The sequence below is a fragment of the Mastomys coucha genome, unplaced genomic scaffold (genome assembly GCF_008632895.1).
Source record: "Mastomys coucha isolate ucsf_1 unplaced genomic scaffold, UCSF_Mcou_1 pScaffold3, whole genome shotgun sequence".
Taxonomy (NCBI): Eukaryota; Metazoa; Chordata; class Mammalia; order Rodentia; family Muridae; genus Mastomys; species Mastomys coucha.
The window spans coordinates 44,579,805-44,596,074 of record NW_022196909.1 but is presented as its reverse complement, the minus strand read 5'-3'; the positions used below and the strand labels follow the sequence as shown (position 1 = coordinate 44,596,074).

General features: G+C 47.4%; 1 protein-coding gene across 5 annotated transcripts in view; it reads left to right on the top strand.

Moving 5' to 3' along the window:
* Dnah8 (dynein axonemal heavy chain 8) overlaps positions 1–16,270 on the top strand; it is a 253,949-nt gene that overhangs the window by 174,208 nt on the left and 63,471 nt on the right. For all 5 annotated transcript variants that reach the window (XM_031346761.1, XM_031346760.1, XM_031346759.1 and 2 more), the window contains 7 exons: positions 282–387; positions 2,295–2,547; positions 3,275–3,465; positions 6,415–6,536; positions 9,574–9,692; positions 12,381–12,583; positions 15,256–15,329. In XM_031346761.1, the coding sequence (XP_031202621.1) occupies positions 282–387; positions 2,295–2,547; positions 3,275–3,465; positions 6,415–6,536; positions 9,574–9,692; positions 12,381–12,583; positions 15,256–15,329 (1,068 nt within the window). The remainder of the gene's footprint in view (positions 1–281; positions 388–2,294; positions 2,548–3,274; positions 3,466–6,414; positions 6,537–9,573; positions 9,693–12,380; positions 12,584–15,255; positions 15,330–16,270) is intronic.

Sequence of the window (16,270 nt, the reverse complement as noted above, 5' to 3'; positions counted from 1 at the left end):
CCATGGAGGGATGTTCCTTACTGGCTTGCTTCCCCTGGCTTGCTCAGCTTGCTTGCTTATAGAACCCAGGACCAGCAGCCCAGGGATGGCACCACCCACAAGGGGCCCTCCCACCCTTGATCACTAATTGAGAAAATGCCCCACAGCTGGATCTCATGGAGGCATTTCCTCAAGGGAGGCTCCTTTCTCTGTGATAACCCCAGCCTGGGTCAAGTTGGCACACAAAACCCAGTCCAGCCCACTCGGATTCCCAGATCCTTTTGCTTGTGTCTCGGTAACAGGAGCTGGAGTCAGAGAGGGTTAAGCTCCTTGAGGATGTGACTTTCAATAAGCGGAAGATGAAGGAGCTGGAGGACAACCTGCTGTATAAGCTGAGCGCCACAAAAGGTACCACACCGTTAGGAGGCAATCAAGCACCCACGGAAGGGCTTGTTTACTTACCCGCCTTCCAGGGCAGCAGTGACCACAGGTGTGAGGCAGCAGCCAGCAGGGTCCTTCCCCCCCGCCCCCCCGCAGACATTAAGGAAACGTCACAGAGCGTCTGATGTCTGAATTAGCAACCAGAGCCAGCCAGATGAGACTAGTACCACCTTGTTGATAGAATCCTCCTCTCCCGAGAAAAACAAGGGTTCCTGAGTACCCCCCTCACCACCCCCCCGCAGCTCCTGATGGCCTCATTTGCTTGCCCAAGGGGCGCTCACGCTTCCCATCTTTTTTTATTTTTATTTCATTTGATCGATCAGTCGGCCCTTTCATTTAGCACTGAAATGAAGCTCTCACGATGGGTCACGCACACCACAGACCACGTGTTGTCAGGAAAACGTGGCTACCCAAGGGCCTGGCTCATCTCAAATGATTCCCACTTAGAAGTCAAGGTTAGCGAGCGTCTCCTCTGCATAGGCCAGACTCGCACTGCAGCCCAGTCTGAGGAGGCGCCCTCCCTGTAATACACTGAAGAAAACGTATTTTCTGCGCAGATCTGTAATCCCAACATTTTGGGAGGCTGAGGCAGAAGCTGGTGGCAAGCCTCTAGCTTTGCTTTTCGTGGTGAAGTTGTATGTCGTTTGATGCAGCGACTTCTGCTCACTCTGAATGTTAACAAGTTGAGGGAGGGGCGGGGTGGGGGGAAGGGGGAAGCCTGGTTCCCTTGTCTAACTAAGACTGTTTGGGATCAAGGCCTCCCTGCTGTAAGGGTAATGACAGTTGGACTCTCACATTAGATGTGGTGGGTTAGCCAGAATCGCTTAGCGTTTCCAGATGCCTGCCAGCCTTCCAGAGCTTGAATGTCTGGAAGTGCTGCTGCTGCTGCTGCTGCTGCTGCAGACACGGAATGTGAACTCGGCATGCCACAGACATGTTTCGGCTAACATGGGACTGGTTGTGATAAACACGTAACTTCTACTTAAGAACAACAGTGAAGAAAAAATGAAAGCTAGACAGCCTTTTCCTGGTGAGACACTTCCACTAGATCCCAGTGGATCTGTGTCCCAGATGCGACCTTGGTTATGTCTAACCCGGACTTTCACTCAAGAAGTAGGGAGAGAACTGTCCCACCACCTGCTAGTTCTTCAGCCTGGGTATAGAGCTTGCGTTCTCTTATAGCCAGAGACGCAGGAGGCACGCCCTGCTGGCCTTAGGGAGAGTTGCCAAGGTGACAGTGGGGGTGAGAGCCTATCTCACAGGTGATGTTGGTACCGCTGGAGATGTGGTCGTTGTCTTAAAACATTTGAACCTGTGAGGCAGGGGCGATGGCTCAGTCAGCAACGAGCCTGCTCTGCCAAGCAAGAGGATGGATCTGAATTGGAGCTACCAGAATCCATATTTACAAGCCAGGCTTGGAGGTACACGCGTGTGACCTCAGAGTTGGGCGGTGGAGGCTAGCAGATCTCTGAGGCTCACTGCCCAGCCAGCCTCACCTACTTGGCAAGTCTCAGGCCAATTGAGAGACCCTGCCTTAAAAAAATAAGGTGGGGGGTGGGGCGGGGGGGGGAGCAGACTCTGATGGACTACACCTGAGGTTGTCATGGACCACATGAGGGAAAATGCCACACAAACACACCAAAAAAACTGTCTTTGCTGTGGGTTTTCAGGTAGAGTTGGGGATAAAGAGCCCTCAGTAGGAATGTTTAGAAGGATCCAGACACTGGTGGTCGGTAGTTTTAGTCCAGGAACCCTTTGGTAGCTTAAGTTCTACTTGCGTGTGGTCTCTGGGAGAGTCAGGTTAGAAGCCTGACTGAAGTGTTGTGTCTGAAACAACGCCCCTCGCCTGCAATGTTGTCGTCTTTGGCTTCCAGGTTCCCTGGTGGACGATGAGTCTCTCATCGGTGTCCTGCGCATCACCAAACAGACAGCGGCGGAAGTGAGCGAAAAGCTCCACGTGGCCGCAGAGACGGAGGTCAAGATCAATACAGCTCAGGAGGAGTTCCGGCCGGCGGCCACGCGAGGCAGCATCCTGTACTTCCTCATCACAGAGATGAGCATGGTCAACATCATGTACCAAACCTCACTGGCCCAGTTCTTGAAGTTATTTGACCAGTCCATGGCCAGGCAAGTCCTCCCCACCATCCCCTCAGTTGTTTCCAAAATGGTAACCTAAAAGTTTTTGTAAGGCTGGGGACGTGGCTCAGTCTATACAGGTCTCTGCTGTGGAAGCACAAAAGACTTGCGTCCAGAGTCTCTGCACCCACACCAAAGGCCTGGGCGTGGCAACATACACCTGTAAGCCCTTTGCTTGGAAATAGAAACAGATGCATCGGTGGCGCTATCCTATTGGTCCGCCAGTGTAGCCAATCAGAAAGCTCCAAGTCCAGTGAGAGACCCTGACTCAAAAAATAAGGTGGGAGCTAGAGAGGTTGGCTCCGTGGTCAAGAGCACATACTGTTCTTACCAGGACTGGACTTTGGATGGGTGGCTCGCAACGAACTGCTTATATAACTCCAGCTTTAGGAGATATGTATGGCACCCCCTTCTGGCTTCCATGGGCAACTGCATGCAGCACATGCTTGCATGCGTGCCTGTGCGTGCTGCTCACACGGGTGTGCACGCACCCCCCCCCCCAAGTTTTGTTATTTCTAGTCTTTAAGAATGTTTCTTTTTGCCGGGCGGTGGTGGCGCACGCCTTTAATCCCAGCACTTGGGAGGCAGAGGCAGGTGGATTTCTGAGTTCCAGGACAGCCAGGGCTATACAGAGAAACCCTGTCTCAAAAACCAAGAAAAAAAAAAAGAATTTTTCTTTTTTAAAAAAAATCTCTTTGATTTTAAAACTGGATTGCAGATCTGAAAAGTCTCCGCTACCTCAAAAAAGAATTACAAACATCATCGAGTTCCTGACGTACGAGGTTTTCACCTACTCGGTGAGGGGCTTGTACGAGAACCACAAATTCCTCTTCGTTCTCCTCATGACGCTGAAGATCGATCTCCAGAGAGGGACAGTGAAACACAGAGAGTTTCAGGCACTGATTAAAGGTAAGATGCTTGGAGCGTGGCTGGGTGGAGGGCGTTGGCGCTGATGGGGTCTTTGATGCACTCTGATGCCGGTGTCAGAGATGCAGGAGGGAAAACAGCATGGTACCCTAATGAAAGAAATGTTACCCTCTTAATATCTCCCTCCCTCCTCTGCCCTCTCTTTCAATTTCTATTAACATAGTTCTGCTTACCAAAAAATTTCGGCTCCTCGTAACTGTGTGTTTTTAGTTAAAATTGCTGTATTTTCTTTTTTTTCATTGTTACCCATGCTTAGGGGAGCTGTTGTCAACGTGAGGTCAAGCTGGTGATGAGCTGTATTCTATTCAGGATCTCATTGTATAGCTGAGGCTGGCTCAGAATTTGATACGCACCCCTAAAATAGTTTTCTGACTCCACCAAAATTCAGATAGGAGCTGCTACCCCCCTCCGCAGAGGCTGCATTGTTCACTCTTGGAGTCGGGCAGCTCAATGAATGGTCCCCACGGTGGCATGAGGGGTGTGGTAGCTTGGAAATGAGATCAGGCTGGCACACAGCAGAGACCTGGTTTCCATCAAGGCGCTGCGGAGCAAGGGAACTTGGTGCTGGAAACCAAGCATCGGTCGGGGCTAGGTGACTGGGGTGTGGACCGCAGCCTAGGGTCCCCCCTAGTCATACAGGGCTCCTCGAAACTACAAGGGTCCAAGGACACAGCCTGTGACTGAGGCATATGCAGCTCTGAGACACCCTCCCATTCAGACAAAACCTCATGCCTTCTCTTCTCTCCCCTATTAATGACATTGGGTCAGACCGGAGCTATTTGCCAAAAGGAAGGTTTGTGAGTGAGAGGCAGCTGAGACACACAGAGACACACCCCGGCACGCCTTCCTAGGAAGGGGTAGCTTCCCAATAGGAGGATAAAGATGGGCACTCACTGGGGCTGTGGTGGGAGCACATTTGTGACCCCATTTCATCAAACTAGGGAGCCAGATTGCACAGGGCCAGCACAGGCAGCCAGGGGACTTTGGATTCAATTCAGTTGGCAGCAGGGAGCCGTCGAGTGTTTTATAGGCAGGGATATGGCACGAGCAAAGCAGTGCTTTAGGAAGATTAATTTGAAATTGCACGACAGGTTGATTGACAGAGCTACAATCGGCTCAGCAGAAAAGGGGGCTAGCTTCCGAACAAAGCCACCTTATTAGATAGTCGGTTTTAGTTTCGAACTGGCTTACATTTTGATGGAATTATTTTTTAAAGGATAGCAGGGCTTATTTTTTCTAATGCTTTTTCATAGAGCTAACAAATAGACTCTCTTATGTCACGGACATTTTTTTAATCTTTGTGCACTCGATACTCAAGGGAGGAGAGCCAGTGTCTATGGTCAGAGCAGTGTTTGATTTCCCAGGAGGGACGGTTCTTACTTATCAATTACTTCTTGTTGTCTGCAGCATTTGTAAGGCCCCTTTGACTCTCTTCTCCAGCTGAGGATGTCAGAGCACTCTGAAAAATGAAATGGATATCAGGGGCAAGCCTGCACTGTGGAACAACTGATGGCCCCATTTCCTTACCGGTTTATTCTAGAAAGATATTATCTTTGTTTCCCTACAGAGCAGTTCCCCCGCCCCCTGCTGCTAGTCTTAGGAGGATACAAATTAAGTGTCAGGAGAACTACTAATGATGGCTTAGCTCTTACTGATCTCACAAAGACCACCTGGTGGAGTCTGTTACTTTGTTTCTCTCACCTGACAGACAAGAAAACAGGAGTCTGAGTCTTGGGTCTGAAGGACTGTAGTAGAACAACCAGGGTGTTTGGGAGGAATCCTCCTGTAATTATTCCTCTTTGCTTCAGGAATTCACGTGCTCTGGGGCATCAAGCTATCTTCCTCTGATGTCTCTAGAGCTGTGGACCCATGAAGACGATCAAGACAAAAAAGGGTGGGAGCGTGCTAGGGAATCATCCCCGATGCTCTCCGTGGATTAACTCTTTCATTTGTGGTAGTTCTGTATGAACGAGGCTTCCTCTTACATGTGGTTTCAGGGGCAGGAAGTGAAGGAAGGTTTATGGGATAGTTTGAGGGTGTCAGAGCTCTCCAGAGCCACAGACTCCCTAAGTCCATTGAGTGGTGAAAAAGAGTCTATGTAAGTTTTTTTTTTTTTTAATGCAACACTTCAATTTTTAGTGTTTCTCAGGAAATTGCTAAATGGGGGAGCAAAGACCTGAAACATCCCTATGTCTTTTTGTGGTCTGCATTATTTCTATGTGAAAGGGAAGCGTTTGAATGGAGTTCTTAAGAAGGACCGTGAGGTTAGGGATGGCTCGGTAGTTAGGAGCGCTTTCTGCTCTTGCAGAGGAGCAGAGTTCAGTTCCAAGCAGCCTTGTTGGGTAGCTCAGGACCACCGGTAACTCCAACTCCAGGGGATCCAATGTCCCCCCACCTCTGTGAGAAGTTACACACATGTGTGGCACATTCACACACACACACACACACATACACACCTACACACACACAAATAAAGGTAGTGTAAGAATTACTGTTTTGCATACATCTGAATTAAATAATAGTGGACCTGCAGTTATGACACAGTGTGGTTACAGATCTTTCAAAACTGTAAAAAAAATCCTATATTTTGCTTAAGAATGCCCATCTTGCATATGCCCCCTGATAGCATGGTTGAATCCAGTTCACATTCTGCTTAGTCTTCCTGATGTGTAAGGTGGCCTCGCTCCCACCTTCTCCACAGTGCCTGGATCCTGCAGGTGTGTGGAGGACACTCTGTTGAAGTACTGAATGGATGGATGGATGGATGGATGGACAGACAGACAGATGGATAATTTGAACATATCATCACTAAAAAGAAACATACCTATGATTCTCCTTTCCCTTCCACTTTCTTTTTCTTCCCTCCTTCCATGTGTCTGGTGTGATTGATGTATCTAACAGGATTGATGTGTGCCTTGTATGCCTCCCCAGGTGGAGCAGCCCTAGACCTGAAGGCGTGCCCCCCCAAGCCCTTCCGCTGGATCCTGGACATGACGTGGCTAAACCTTGTGGAGCTCAGTAAGCTCCCCCAGTTTGCAGAAATTATGAACCAGGTAAAGGAGGAAGGGATGAATAAAATCACAGGTCTGTAGATCAAAACACACCCAGCTTGTTTCACTGGGGCCTCCTAGTAGCAATTTCTACCCCCAAAGGAACAACAAAGGACAATACGGATTTGGACGGATGTGATGGTATGCACCTGTCATCCCAGTTCCTGGGAGACTGAGGCAGGGGAATCAGGAGCTCAGTGAGATCTTGTTTTAAAAGCAACAGCAGAGATTAAAGCAAGAGTGTGGCCGGGAGGTGGGAGTGGATGGACAGATGTCAAAGGGAGTATTTCCCAGGCATCAGGAGCAAGCTTTCCTCCTGTGCCATGGGCAAGGGTCTTTGTGTAAGCACATGGATGTGCGCACATGTGCAGGCACATGCATGTAGAAGCCGGAGGTCTGTCAACCTTGGGTGCCATTCCTCTGAGTCCTTCCATTTTATTCACCGAGTAGGTTAGACCGACTGCCCAGCGAGTCCTAGGCATCTGCCTGTGTCTACTTCCCCAGTGTAGAAACTGAAAACACACTCTACCCCTGCCATATTTTACACGGGTGCTGAGGATTAACTGGGGTCCTCATGGATAGCATGGCAGGCGCTTCACCAGCTCAGACACACCCAGCACCCCATCCCCAGCCCATCCCCCTTAGCCCCACCCCCCTCCAGACCCAAGGTCCATCTTCTATTCCTGCTTGAGTAACATCTAGAAGTACAAGGACTGGGTGGGTGGACCCCTCTGTCCCAGCAATGTATTTACAGTCCACCTCTGCTCATGCTTAACTCACTGCTGCAAGTGTGAGTTTGAATGCAATCAAGAGGACAGTGTACTTTCAAAAGATATGAATGAGCTTAGTGGTACAAGCATAAAATAACTTGGAGAGCTGGACCAGCAGTTAGAGCATGTGTCATGCAAGCAAGAAATGCAGAGTTCAGAGACCCAGGTAAACATCAGATGGGCCTGCAAGTTCTAGCCTCAGAAGACAAATCTAGAAGAAGCTGTCTAAAGATGCTATCCATACATAGGACCCTGGGTCTGATCTACCCCGGTGAATAAGACAGAAGAGCCGTTGAACCCCCGCAGTCTTGAGGGAGCAATTTGGATGCGCTTCAGAACCCCTCCCCTACCCCACACTGCCCCAGGGACGAGGTTGATACAATGAACTCAGAGTTACTGTCTGGTTAATAACTAGCTCCCTGTCCATAGCCTTTGCCTCAAATTGCTGACCCTACGTACAACTTTAAGCGCTTCCCACATATCTGTTCCCAAAAGCAAAAGAAACCAGGGGCCAGGCAGATGGCACAGCCAGTGCAGTGCTCACCATGCAAGCACAGGAGCTGCGATCAGATCCTTGTGGTACCTACGCTGGAGAGTCCGTGCATGTCTGTGATCCAGTGCCTAGGAAAGGGAGGCAGCAGGGACTCAGGGGCTTGCAGGCCAGCCAGTCCATCTGAAGTGAGGAGTTCCGGGTCAGCGAGGGACCCTGCCTCAAAAAATAAGACAGTGGTAGAAGAAAGCATCCAATCGCTATTTGTGATTGCTACGTGGCTCAGAGTCACAAGTCTACATGTATCACACAAACACACACACATACACAACTGCACTTGCACGCACAGAAATGGGAGGGGAGGAAGGGAAGAGAGAGAGAGAAAGAGAGAGAGAGAGAGAAAGAAAGAGAGAGAGAGAGAGGGAGAGGAAGACATCTAAGAAACAATTCAGGCTGTAGGTCTGGCGCATAGGATCTGGGATGTGAACTCTGCTGTCTGTTTTTAATGCTCACCATAGGTTTCTCAAAAGTGCTGACAAGCCATTCTCTGAGGACCCCAGCCTGGTGGTTGCTGAGGATTATGGGACAGGCTCAGCAGTGCGGAGTTTATAATTAGACTCAGTGGCACTTAGGCAGTGGGAGCACCTTTTAATGCTCCTGACCCTCTAGGCCCTCTGCATGCGTTCCGAATAGCCACTACTTGAGACCCACTCGGAGAGACTTCTCCCGCTCTCAGCTTTAAGGTCTCGCTAGGAAAACATAAGCATGGATTTTTGGCTTCTCTTGCTATTTTTAAATAGAGATCAGCATTCGGGGAAATTGGTCCACGTCCGTGGTTCTCAGCAGAGGGTAATTTTGTGCCACCCCCTCCCCCCCCACACACACACCAAGCAGGGTATGTGGAAGTATCTGAAGACATTTTTTGATCATCCCAACTCCAACTCAGGGATGCTACTGGCATCTAGTGGGTAGAGGCCGGAGATGCTGCTGAACACGCTCTTACCAAAGAGAGTAGGGTTAGAGCCTGTGCTAGCCCGGCTGCTTGTTCTGATAAGCCAAGTAAAGAGACAGATTAATAGTGACAGGCAGAAACATGAGATTCAGTGCAGCCACATTGGGAAGCAGGACAAGGAGATCTAGGGACTCCCTGCTCCCAGTCTGTCTTCAGGGCCTGATAGGGGGCTCAGGTCTAAATAGTAGTCAAGAGGTGAGCAGTCCAGCCCGTGGGTATCATCCTGCCCCGTCACTGACTCCAGCGTCAACACCAGTGTCTGCTGCGAGTTGTAAATCATTCTCCATGAGGCGCATTCCTCTGGCTGTTCCCAGGCCCTCAGCCCTTCCTTCTTCTAGCCTGAGAGTCCTGGGTGAAATGGGTCTATGGTTTGAGTGTTAACCATAGGGAGAGACGCAGGTGTCTATCTGCCAGGATGGCTATGCTAACCATTCCCAGGACAGCCCTGCACTACATAATCATTTCCAGCTTCCAGTGTCAATAAGATGTCACGAATGGAGACACTTTAATCTATTCTCACTACCCCCCACCCCAGCCATTTTGTGTCACTGGAATATTTTCCTAACAGCAATTAACAAAACTGCAAGGGACGGTTACACTGTATCTATGTTATTCAGGCCGGGGAAGACAGTAGCGAAGACAGCAGCGGGTTGTTTTGCTTTGTAAGCTAAGAGCCCACAAGAGTGGCTCTCCTGGGCCCTTTAGAGTGCCTGGTGCATGCCCATCGCATGCAGTCTTGCGGCTTGATTATTGGCTTACTCCCCTCAGATATCTCGGAATGAGAAGGGGTGGAAAAGCTGGTTTGATAAAGACACCCCAGAGGAGGAGGTCATCCCTGATGGATATAACGACTCCCTGGACACCTGCCGAAAGCTTCTGCTTATCAGGTGAGCACGGGGGCATCGGGAGCCGGAAGGAGCACCCACTGCACTCCATCCCAGGTCTGATCTGGGCAGTCAACATCTGCTGTCTGGCATTTACTTCTCTGACGTGTCTGTGCGTGTGGAACCTGTTAGGGTATGTGACACACAGATGGTTAGAACGCAGGTGCTTGCTGATGGCTCACCTCTGGCCTCTTGGGCACAGCCATCCTCTCTGAAGACAGCCGAGCCTCAGAGTCAGCGGTACACGAGCTTCAGGGCCATGTCCTCACTGTTGTGTGTGCTCTTTGGGGAAGCAACCCTGAGGTTCATCCACAATAAATGGTAGCAAGGATGTGGTCTGTTTTGACAACGTTTTATTTAACAATAGGGCTTTTAGCGAAAACATGAAAGAAAATACGTTTTTGTATCTCCTTTATCCATTTGATAGTGTACGAATCATTCATTACTGAATTTACTTCTGTAAAAACCATAATGGAACTTGGGCTGCTGGGATGACTCAGAGCATGGAGGAGCCTGCTGCCCGGCCCTGTCGCCTGAGTGTGATCACTGGGACCTGTGCTGTGGAAGGAGAGAACTGACCCCAGCAAGTTATTCCCTGATCTCCACACTCCTGCTGTGGCATGTGCATAAAGTACACACACAAACATACATGCAACACACACATACACACACACATACACCCACATACATACCTATATATACAACACACACAAACACACACATACATAAACGCACACAGATACACCCATATACATACCTACATACACAACACACACACATACATACATGTACACACACAGATACACCCACATACATACCTACATACACAACACAAACACATACACATACATACATTCACACACACAAATACACCACATGCAAACCTACAAACACAGGATATATACATGTACACTTACATGCAGGCATGCACACATACATGCATGCACAGATAGATACACACATGCACACATACATGCATGCATACATACACATATGCACATACATATACACAAAATTAAAAATAGCCTTTGCAAGGAATTGGCTCAGAAGCTAAAACTCAGTTTCATTTGGCGGGGGTTGAGATGCGTAGCTACTCTTTGGGCCATTAAGATGAAAACAGACGGTTTTAAATTGACATTAAGAAAGATTAGCTGTCGTCACATCTCCTTGGTATCTCATAGCTCAGAGGGGCTTCTGTATTGGAAAAAAATCAGAGTGTATGTGTGGCTGTACGTATACACTTGTGCACACACAGTTGCGTACGTATGTGGTCTCCGTGACTGGTTAGTAAAGTTCTAGGGAGATGAGAACACAGAGATTAGCAGGGGTCAGAAAGATGGTTTAGGTGAGGACCTGGGTTGGAGCTGCAGCGATGGTTCAGTGAGTAGGAGCGCTGCCTTGCAAGCCTGAGGACCTAAGTTAAAGCTCCAGGACCCACACAAAGGGAGAAGACAACTCACTCCACAAGTTGTTCTTTGATGTACACACGTGTATCACACGACACATGCATGGCCTCCTATCATATACCCACACCTGCCAACCATCATCTTCATCTATCAAATATATATATATTTTATAAACTATATTTTTATTTTACTTTACAATATATTATATTTAATATTATATAATACAACATATATATATAATAAAATAATTTTATAAAAGTCAGATGTTGTGGTATAGAATATACTTGTAATCCTTGCTCTGGGGAGGTGAAACCAAGATGATCCTTGAGGCTCGCTGGCCAGTTAGCCAACCCTATTTGATGAGCCAGTGAGAGATCATGCCTCAAAAACAAAACCAAGGCACCTTAGAAAAGACACAGTAGTCCTCTGAGCTCCACCCATGGCTGAACACATGCATGCGCATGTGTACACCCCCACCCACCCATACCCCAACACACACCCGGGGCAGTGGGGGGAGATGAATAACAAAAAGGGGTGGGTCAGTCAGGGTAGATTTTATATTTCCTAATGCAGCACACCTGTGAGCTTGCTGTTGGCCATGAGGCCCCCTGGTTATTGTAGGCCACGGGAGTGGTCAGAGCGACCTCGCTGGTGACCTCCTGGTCAGCGGGGTGTGAAAGGGTTGCTTGTTTTCCTTGAAGTAATCACATTTATCCTTTACCCATCATTTTAAAATGGGACACATGCAGGGTCATTAACTGGTCAGTGAGAATCGGCTCGGGAGACAGTGCATCTGAGATCTAAATGATCAGCTGTCTGGCATTTACTTCAGTGATGTGTCCGGGCGCGTGGAACCTGTTAGGGTAAGCGACACACAAATGGTCAGAACGCAGATGCTCGCTGATAGCTCACTTCTGGTCTCTCTGGCACAGCCATCCTCTCTGAAGACAGCCGAGCCTCAGAGTCCGCGGTACATTGGCCTCCGTCACAGACGGAGGCTGGCAAGAGGATCCTCCGTCGTTACTGAGTCTACACTGTTCCCTGCCAGTGCCTGGCACCAAACCCTCACATGATTAAATCTATGCTGCTCATCCAAGGATAGCAGAGCCCGTCATCCCCCTCACACAGCCCCATGGAAGGGGGGGGATCTGCCCCATTGTTAATTAAACTCATGACCTTCGCAGGCTCGGAATTAGATAGAGACAGAGGGGGAGTAGATAGTTGCCTTCGAACTTAGAACTCAGAAGGGCTGAACTTACTTCCTCTAACTTACATTCATTTCAAGATCGTGGTGCCCGGACCGCACTGTTTTCCAAGCAAGAAAGTACATCGCGGACTCTCTCGAGGAGAAGTACACAGAGCCAGTTATCCTCAATCTGGAGAAGACCTGGGAAGAAAGCGATACGCACACGCCTCTGATCTGTTTCCTGTCCATGGGCTCCGACCCCACCATCCAGATTGACGCGCTGGCCAAGAAACTGAAGCTTGGTATGACGGGGCCATCTGCCTGTAGAACTTAGCAGCATGTCTGTGTTTGCTCTGAATATCGCCTTTCACAGGCCGACTCTTAGAGAAGTATCCATGGCCGGGGCTTGGTGGTGCATGCGTGCCTTTGACTTGGCAGAGGCAGGCAGGGCTCTGTGAGTTCAAGGCCACCCTGGCCTGCAGAGTGAGACTCAGGTCAGCCAAGGCTACATAGTGAGACCTGGTCTAAAAAGAAAGGCAGTTGTCCACGAGTTAAAGCTATTTTTAAAAATTAAGCTTTTTTTTTTTCCTCCCTTGGACCCATTTACCCGAGACCCAGGTATCTACAGACAGGGATGGAGGTGTAGGTATCACTAATTACCTTACCAGCAGATGGCAGCACTGGTGGGCAGCAGCGTGCTGCCGCCAAGTTTACATAAGACGACCAACGTGCATTCTGTCACAAACTGAAAAGCTAGAACCATTTATTTGTAGCGTCTGATAGCCAGGGATTGACTCCTTTGCTTGAGCTTCCCGTTCATTACCAGCTTAGCAATGAGCCTTGTGCTCCATGCTGACCATTTGGAGATAAATACTCAGCGGGAGAAGACAGATGGTAACTGAGCCGTAACCACGTTCTGTAGAGACGATGGGCCCCAGGCTCAGAACCCTCACAGATTTTGAAGAAAGCTCAGTGTTCCTTAAGACACAGTTTTGTTTCTAATGATGCGTTCACGCGTGTCTGCGTGTAGGTATGTGTGCGTGAATGGGTACCCACAGAGGCCAGAGGAGGTGTTGAATTCCCTGGAGCTGGACTTACAGGCAGTTGTGAGCTGTATGATGTGGGTGCTGGGCACCAAACTCGGGTCCTCTGCAAAAGCAACAAGTGCTCTTAGTCACCGGGTCACCTCTCTAGCCCCGAGCCCCTTTTAAAAAGTACCACATTCTTGTTTTGGTAGTGTGTGCATGTGTGTGTGTGTGTGTGTGTATGCGTACATACATATACATACTATATGTATACATGTGTGTATGTATGTATATATGTATGCGTATATATATGTATGTATATTAAGATAGGAGATATATTTCTTCATTCCAATAGGAGGCAAAAGGAAAATTATCCCAGGGAGGGGAATCAGGGCAAGGACTGACGGCACCTAAGCAAGCATGTTAGCAGTGATGCCATCCGCGGGGATCGAGGATGGGGACACACTGACAAGCTTGCCCTGTCCTGTGAGTGGGACTGTTTCTCTCTCCACAGACTCAAAAAAAACCTCAAAAGAGTTGATTCATGCACTTTAAAAAGATTAGAAAAGCATATGCGGTTATTGAGAGGACTCTGCTAGTAAAGGTGTCTGCTATCAAGCCCGAGGAACTGAGTTCAATCCCCGAAACTGACATAAAGGTGGAAAGAGAACTGACTCCAGCGAGTCGTTCCCTGACCTCCACACTTACGTCATGGCATGCATGTGCATGCGCGCACACACAGACACACACACACACACAGACACACACACACAGACACACACACACACACAAACACACACACACAAATAGTAAAAGCATTTTTTTTTTTTTAAAAAAAGTTCAACATCCATATATGACTTTGCAAAGTTAGGAGCAGAACACCCTACGAAGTGACAAATGGATGCTGTAAGCATCAGCACCAGGCTCGCTGGTGAACAACTGAGACATCCCCATTAAAGTCAGACTCAAGACAAAGATGTCTGCCCACTGCGCCACGGTGATTAAGCATCCTCGTGGAAGATATAGCTAGCGTATTGTGAGAATCATAAATAAAAGATGTAACTCCTGAAAGAGGAGGGACCCAGAATGCCACCATTACTCTCAGACAATGCAAGTGTCTAGCTTAAAACCACAAATGAATCACCTGGAAAATGATCCTACTTAATAGAACAGTTCAGCGAGGTGACTACTCACAATATAGATATTTTAAAAAAAAATCAATTGTGCCTCCTTGTAAAAATAAAATGTAAAAATTCCATTAGCTTTGCAATAAAAATGAAACGGGTTGTTTTAAAAATATCCATTTGAAGAAAAATATAAAACTTTCTTAGTGACATAGAAAATTAATTCAAGTAAATAGAGTTAAACCCCATTCCCCGCATAACAACTCAATATTGTAAAGGTGTCAATAGTTTATAGATTAGTCTATAAATTGAATGTAAGTCTAATTGAAATTCAGACATCATTTTCCCCCTTAATTGGATCCTAGGAAGATATTAGATCATCAGTAGCATAGATGAAGAATAGCCACAAAACTTGAAAAGAAAAAAAAAACAGTAATTGAAAATGAACACTCCTAAATTTTTAAAACTTCATCAAAGGTCAATAATTGAATCAGTGTGCAACTGGCTAAAAGCAAATAAACAAATCAACAGAGCAAAATGAAAGACCCCAAATTAGACATACACACACACACACACACACACACACACACACGCATGCACACATGTACACATGTATGCATACATACAGGTTTGAAGTCCAACTTGTCTGTGTCTTTTGCTCTTACATCCCACCATCCTCTGCTTAGTGTCTCCATTTCCCGAGCCATACATTTTCTGGTAAATACCATGGAAAGCCTGGTCTATTTGAATAGCAATGGCTTCTTTAAGGAATGGAGGGAGTGGTAAAATCGACACTTTTGTTATTGCGAGCTTCTTGTGTTGCAGAATGCAGGACTATCTCAATGGGACAAGGACAAGAAGTTCATGCTCGAAAGCTGATCCAGGTGTCCATGCAACAGGTATGCAACCAAAGACCATCACTATTGTGACCCAAGCGCTCCAGTCCCTCCGTCCATCTGGTCTACCTTGCAAGGCCACTGTGATTGGAAGCATCCTTCCTCTGATGTTCGTTTTCCGGTTTTGTTGACGCACAGCCAAACCTTTGGTCATTTGTGAACCGTACATCTCAAGGCAGTTTCCTCCTCTTAGAACCACTGAAAGCCGGCTGTTTCTTACGGTCCGCAGCCACCTTTATTCTTCTATATCTTTCCAATTGTCTACGCACCATCCATCTATCTGTTTACGATCTGGGAGGCACAATGTCTGGTTCTTAAGGTTACAGCTCCAGCCATCTTGGAACTTCTCAATAAATATTAATACAAGGGACAAATCAGGACCGTTAAATTTCAATTTTCGGTTGAAGGCGGGTTTTCATTTTTTTCATTAATGGATCATTTCAGGCAAATAAAAAAATAGTTGAGGATTTTCTGGTGAAGTTTTGATGATGATTTTTATCGAAGCAGAATGTGGAGAAGCAGTTGGCATTGTGCCTAATAAATACACAGATCGTTAACTTTCTAGAAATGCTTTGCAGACAGCCACCTCAGCTCTAATAAGAAAGGGCATAATTTATAAAAGTAAGATTAAAAATCTTGGTTTGTTTTTAAGTGTTGGATCTCATCATGTCTGTGGCGACTTTGTCACGGCTTTTCCCTGGGAATTAATGACTAGTGGGGGTTAATGGTCCAAAGCTCTACTTAGGTCATCAAAATTTCAAGCTGGTCATTAATTCTCAAGTGCCCTAAGCCTTAATCTTTATCACCTAATTAAATTCAATAATAAATTATATTTAATTTATATATCAAGGCAATGATGTGCAATTATTTCTACTTGAGTCAAATCTTTGGCTCTTTTGGGTGATTTGCCTGTTCTACTTTGGGCAAAAGTGATTTTTTTTTTT